Source organism: Sorghum bicolor, chromosome 3, assembly GCF_000003195.3.
Source record: "Sorghum bicolor cultivar BTx623 chromosome 3, Sorghum_bicolor_NCBIv3, whole genome shotgun sequence".
Classification (NCBI taxonomy): Eukaryota; Viridiplantae; Streptophyta; class Magnoliopsida; order Poales; family Poaceae; genus Sorghum; species Sorghum bicolor.
This window is the reverse complement of record NC_012872.2, coordinates 51,631,460-51,637,595: the sequence shown is the minus strand read 5'-3', so window position 1 is coordinate 51,637,595 and position 6,136 is coordinate 51,631,460. Positions and strand designations below refer to the sequence as shown.

The 6,136-nt window shown below is 46.0% G+C and overlaps 1 protein-coding gene across 1 annotated transcript; it reads right to left on the bottom strand.

Annotated features, from left to right (window-relative positions):
* On the bottom strand, positions 659–5,648 carry LOC8078204 (carbamoyl-phosphate synthase large chain, chloroplastic). The gene is made up of 3 exons (XM_002455774.2): positions 4,305–5,648; positions 2,737–3,432; positions 659–2,558 (listed from the first exon to the last, which is right to left on the bottom strand). Exons 1-3 carry the CDS (start codon positions 5,580–5,582, stop codon positions 1,017–1,019), a joined length of 3,516 nt encoding a protein of 1,171 aa, XP_002455819.1. The 5' UTR covers positions 5,583–5,648; the 3' UTR covers positions 659–1,016.

Below are 6,136 nucleotides of genomic sequence, written 5' to 3'. Positions count from 1 at the left end.
ACGCTAACTTTTGCTTGGATGCCAAACTCATTTTTGGTGGTTGTATGTTATTCCCTCCATTTTGAAATATAGTATATTATGATTTCTAAAATTTATACTGAAATATACTGCATCCTATGTAATGGCTATACCTAGATTTGGTAAAGTATTTTAAAAAGGAAACCATAATTCGAGGAGAAACTCCTTAATTGGATAAAATCCATAGATACATATGGCATTTGAATGCACTATATTACAGATGGAAAGAGTATTCAACAAATGTCATTTTAACAAAAATAACACATGAGATAGGTACCGTAACATTTTCGTTTGTATTTAGTAATTTTTATCCAACCATGAACTAAGCTTAAAAGATTCGTCTTGCAAATTATAGATAAACTGTACAATTAGTTATTTTTTTATTTATATTTAATGCTCCATGCATATGCAATAAAAGTCGATGTGATAAAGAATCTTAAAAAAATTTAGAAACTAAACAAGGCCTAACTCACAATTTTTAATTTTTGTAGTCTACAAAGGGCTTGACGATTAGTCTGTTGATTATTCAGACACTGCCCAGGAGCACAGAACCGTTAATAAATACTTAACACAATCGTTTGTTGTACAGTTGTAGAGTACACAGTAAAATGTGGGGGCCACGAGGCGAGCAACTGGGGTGTGCCACTGTTACTCATCAAAGAATCTGATAATCTGATAACATGCATACAATACATCATGTGTCGCACATTTTCTTGTGCGACAATGATACAGTGTAAATCTCCACAAGGGATACGATAGTCATCAAAACCGCAGTTGGGAAAGCCTTATTCTGTGGACGGATGCTCATCACCCTACATTACAAAGTACAACTACAATTAGCCCAACACCAATTTTATCTAGCCATGTTTGTGACCGATACAATCTGGATGCTTGTCTTTGCGCATGCGTGCTGCTGGTGCAACCGTAAACAAAAATATCATATTGGCTGTGGTTTTGGCTCGAGCTAGGCTCACATTATATGGAAAAAAAAGATACCACTAAGGGGTAGTTTGTGCCGCTGCTTGTAAATCTGCCGAAGTATCAGCAGTCTGGAAGTAATCTTGCAAGGCGAGGGTCTCAATGGACTTGTTCTTCAAGCTCTTGATGGCATCTATGGAGGCACGTGCACCATCCACGGTTGTGATAATTGGAACCTTGTAGGCGAGGGCAAGCCTACGAAGCTGCAGGCCATCTTTAGAGTCAAGAGCATCACCAGAGCTTGTTATCACCATGATCTGTATCTGACCATTCTTCAGCATGTCTCTGGCATTCGGTCGCCCCTCATGTATTTTTAGGACTGGCTCCACTGGAACACCCTCAAGCTGGAGCACTTTAGCTGTCCCAGATGTGGCAATAATGTTGAAGCCAAGCTCCCGGAATCCACGCCCAATCTCAGCAAGATGCCGTTTTGTCAAATCATTTAGGCTAAGGAACACAGTGCCACTTACTGGGAGCCTCTGTCCAGCAGCAATCTGTGCCTTTGCAAAGGCACCAGAGAACTCATAGTCAATGCCCATCACCTCTCCAGTGCTGCGCATCTCTGGTCCAAGAAGGATGTCACACCCTTGGAATTTCTCAAAAGGAAGAACAGCCTCCTTAACAGACACATGCTTAGGAACCACTTCTTTAGTGAACCCAAGCTCTGGCAAGGTCACACCAGACATCACCAATGATGCATATTTAGCTAGCGGATGGCCAATTGCCTTGGATACAAAAGGGACTGTGCGTGAAGCCCGAGGATTTGCCTCAAGTAGAAACACATCACCAGAAGTAGATATAGCATACTGACAGTTCATCAGTCCACACACATTCAGACGCTTTGCTAGCTTTGTGGTCCATGAACGGATAACTTCTAGGCACTGGGCGGAGACTGTTCTAGTAGGAAGAGAGCATGCTGAATCACCTGAATGTATACCAGCTTGCTCGATATGCTCCATAATTCCACCTATCACAACATTCCCAGCTGTGTCAGCCAATGCATCAACATCAATTTCAACTGCATCAATTAGATATTTGTCCACTAAAACAGGCCTTTCTGGATCTACTTGCACTGCAGTTGCAAGGTACTTGATCAGTTTTTCGTCGTTGTATACAATCTCCATTGCCCGTCCACCAAGAACATATGATGGACGGACCACAACAGGGTAGCCTATTTCTGAGGCAATTGCCAATGCATCAGACTCACTTCTTGCAATTCCTCCCTTTGGCTGTTCAATTCCAAGCTCCTCAAGAATTGCATTAAATCTTTTTCTGTCCTCAGCAGCATCAATGGAATCTGGTGATGTTCCCCATATCTTCACATTCCCAGTGCCTGAAGCAGACACCAATTTGTTCTCCTCTATGTACCGCTGAATAGGCAGTGCAAGCTTTAGAGGAGTTTGCCCTCCAAATTGCACAATTATACCATCTGGGCGCTCTAAATCAAGGACATTTGATACATCCTCAACTGTCAGTGGCTCAAAGTACAAACGATCACTGGTATCGTAGTCAGTTGAGACTGTCTCAGGATTGGAGTTCATCATAATAGTCTCATATCCAGCCTGCAAAGAGATGAAAAAAAAGAGCAAAGCATTAGTATCAAAACAGCCATACAGAAAAATACAGGGCCACAATTGGATGAAGCCGACTAAGAAAACTTGCAATATCTCACTAAAACAATCCAGAACTAAGCAACAAGACAATGAAATAGGATGGAAATAAAATGATGCAAAAACAAACCTCTCGAAGTGCAAATGATGCATGGCAACAGCAGTAATCAAACTCAATGCCCTGGCCTATGCGATTTGGCCCACCACCCAATATCAGCACCTTCTTCCTATTGGTTGGAGCTGATTCACATTCGTACTCATAGGAAGAGTACATGTAGGGGGTATTGGCTTCAAACTCAGCAGCACAAGTATCAACACGTTTATATGTTGGAGCGATTCCTAAAGCCAATCGCCTTGATCTCACATCACTTTCTGATGAAGAAGTTGCAAATGCAATCTGCTTGTCGCTAAAGCCCTTCCTCTTCACTTGATAAAAGTCATCCTTTGACAACTGATCTAGGCTCCTTGATACAAGGAACTGCTCAACATCCACTAGCTCCTTGAGCTCTGTAAGAAACCATTTGTCAATGAAGCTAATTTCGTGGATATCTTGGACCCTCATGCCTTTCTTGAAAGCTGCGTAGATAGCATGGATACGATCTGGATTAGGTACCCGCAAGCTATATTTTATCTTTTCCCAGTCCCAGTCAAGTTCCTTGATAGGGCCACAACCCCATCCCGCAAAACCAGTCTCCAGTGAGCGGACAGCTTTCTGAAAGGACTCCTGGAAGGTACGCCCCAGTGCCATCGCCTCACCAACAGACTTCATCTGTGTAGTTAATACTGGCTCAGAGCCAGGGAATTTCTCAAAAGCAAAGCGAGGTATCTGCATAGTAAATGCCAGGTAGATTAGAAAAGCAGATCAGATTAGCTGTGTTAGAAGTTCAAGTACATATTGCAAATGATAAAAGAACATGAAGAAGATGTAAATATGGGTTTGTAATAGAACAAGAAATGTCTAGACTGGATGTAAGTGATATGAGCATATTCCAAACTTTAAATGTCTAGGTGGAAACTGAATAGCAGAGTAATATGCTGCGGATAATGCAAGATGATGTCTGAGAAGATAGCAACAATATCTAGAGCAATTCACAGGTAAAGACAATGTGACTAGTCTCCGGTATACTTTAAAGAGAGGAAGGTAGGAAATAGTTAACATACAAAATCTCCAAGATATGCGCATAACATTAGAAAAAACTATAAATTGCAGTGCTTATGCCCCTTCTATTGAGAAATACATGAACAAGAAAATGTTACTCTTGCTTGAATATGATGATAATGAAGCAAAACTGAAAAAAAAAAATGACATGCAAAACAAATTATAACTGGAAAATGCATGCCTTCAGAAAGCTACTGCCTTTGCCTTTTATTATACATGATACAAGCAATCACTGTTGTATAAACTAGTAGGTATATTATATACCAGAGCATATACCACAATTCATTCAGTCTACCAACATATTCAATAGTCAGACAACACGTGAAGAACGGGATAGGCAATTGGACAGACTTATCCTGTTCCATTATTTTATTATCATACTTTTGAAATCAACCATTACCAGTAGATAGGTAACATCTGACAAAAAGTGAGAAATGGTATACATACAGAGAAGTTAAATATGTACTGCAGATGCATATTTGCAGAAAAACTTAATTCACACAACTGAGAAAGCTGAGAAACGGAGATTGAAATGATACCTTTGTGACAACATAATCAATGGAAGGCTCGAAGCTGGCAGGAGTCTTCTTGGTAATATCATTGGGAATCTGATCTAGAGTGTAGCCTACTGAGAGCTTTGCAGCCATCTTGGCTATGGGGAACCCTGTCGCCTTTGAGGCAAGTGCAGACGACCTGGACACCCTGGGATTCATCTCGATGATCATGACCTCCCCATCTGCAGGATTGACTGCAAACTGTACATTGGAACCACCGCACTCAACACCAATCTCTCGGATGATGGCCACCGAGTAGTCCCTGAGCCTCTGGTACTCCTTGTCGGTGAGTGTCTGCGCAGGCGCCACGGTGATGGAGTCCCCCGTGTGCACTCCCATGGGATCAATGTTCTCGATGGAGCAGATGATGACGACATTGTCAGCCATGTCGCGCATGACCTCCAGCTCGTACTCCTTCCAGCCGAGCAGCGACTTCTCGACGAGCACCTGCTGAGTGTGCGACGCGGCGAGGCCGGCCCGGCAGATGTCCTCAAACTCGGCCCTGTTGTAGGCGATGCCTCCGCCCGTGCCCCCTAGAGTGAAAGCCGGGCGCACAATGAGCGGGAACTCCCCGATGTCCTCGGCGATGGCGAGGCACTCCTCAAGCGTGGTGCCAATGCCGGAGGGCGGCGTCTTGAGGCCGATGCGGTCCATAGCCTGCTTGAAGAGCTGGCGGTCCTCGGCGGCGCGGATGGCGGGGAGGGATGCCCCGATGAGGCGCACCCCGAGGCGGTCGAGCGCGCCCGAGTCGGCGAGCGAGACCGCGAGGTTGAGCGCGGTCTGGCCGCCCATGGTGGGGAGCAGCGCGTCGGGGCGCTCGGCGTCGATGATGCGCTCGACGAGCGGCGGCGTCATGGGCCCGATGTAGGTTCGGTGGGCGAGGTCCGGGTCCGTCATGATGGTGGCCGGATTGGAGTTGACGAGCACCACCTCGTAGCCCTCCTCGGCGAGCGCCTTGCACGCCTGCGTGCCGGAGTAGTCGAACTCGCACGCCTGGCCGATGACGATGGGCCCCGCGCCGAGGATCATGATCTTCTTGACGCCCGCGAGGCGCCCGGCCTTGGTCGGTGCGGCCGGGAAGCGGCGCACCGTGACGGCGGCGTCGCCATCGGTGGAGGCGCGCACGGAGAGGGCGACGGCGCGGCGGGGAGCCGGGCAGCGCGCGCAGGAGACGCGCGGGTGGGGGCCGAGGAGGCGGCCGTGGCGGCGGGCCTGGGAGTGGGAGGGGCGGAGCTGGGACGGGGTGGAGAGCGAGGTGGCCATGGCGGCGCGAGAGGGGAGGGGAGGGGAGGCGGCGGCGAGGGGAGTGTTCGGATGTGGTTGGAGTAGGGGCAGAGTGCGGAAAGGTAGGGTTTTTAGTAGCGCGGCGGATTAGACCAGGGTTTAGACAGCAAATTTTCTATTTGCCGTAACAGCATATGGTTCCAAACTTCGTTGATTCTCCAAATCGCAGTCTACAAGCGCCAACGTATACTTGTATATAATTACAAATTACAAATACAGCGCTAGCATCGAACTCGAATTTGGACGTTTGTTTGTCTTATCAGCCGTATTTTTTTTTTGCCAGTCAGCAGTGTTTTTTTCTTATAATAAATCAACCAATAATAATTTCAGCCATGATTTTTCAGACCACTCAACAGTAATTTATCACATGCACACGAAGCTATTTTCCGACAAATTTTGATCAAATTTTGAACTAGGAGTAGATTATTAGCTTTTCCAGGTGTGCTCCGTCAGATTCAGAACAATGTAATGTAATGGGAAGATGCAGCTAAAAAGTTGGAGAAATGGGCTGCAAAGGCCTATGTCCTTTGTTT

Excerpts from the sequence above, each read along its gene's own strand:
- LOC8078204 (XM_002455774.2), bottom strand. The coding sequence starts at position 5,582 with ATGGCCACCTCGCTCTCCACCCCGTCCCAGCTCCGCCCCTCCCACTCC. Across the intron at positions 3,433-4,304 it reads TTGATTATGTTGTCACAAAG|ATACCTCGCTTTGCTTTTGA; the intron begins GTATCATTTCAA and ends TTTACTATGCAG. Across the intron at positions 2,559-2,736 it reads CATCATTTGCACTTCGAGAG|GCTGGATATGAGACTATTAT; the intron begins GTTTGTTTTTGC and ends ATCTCTTTGCAG.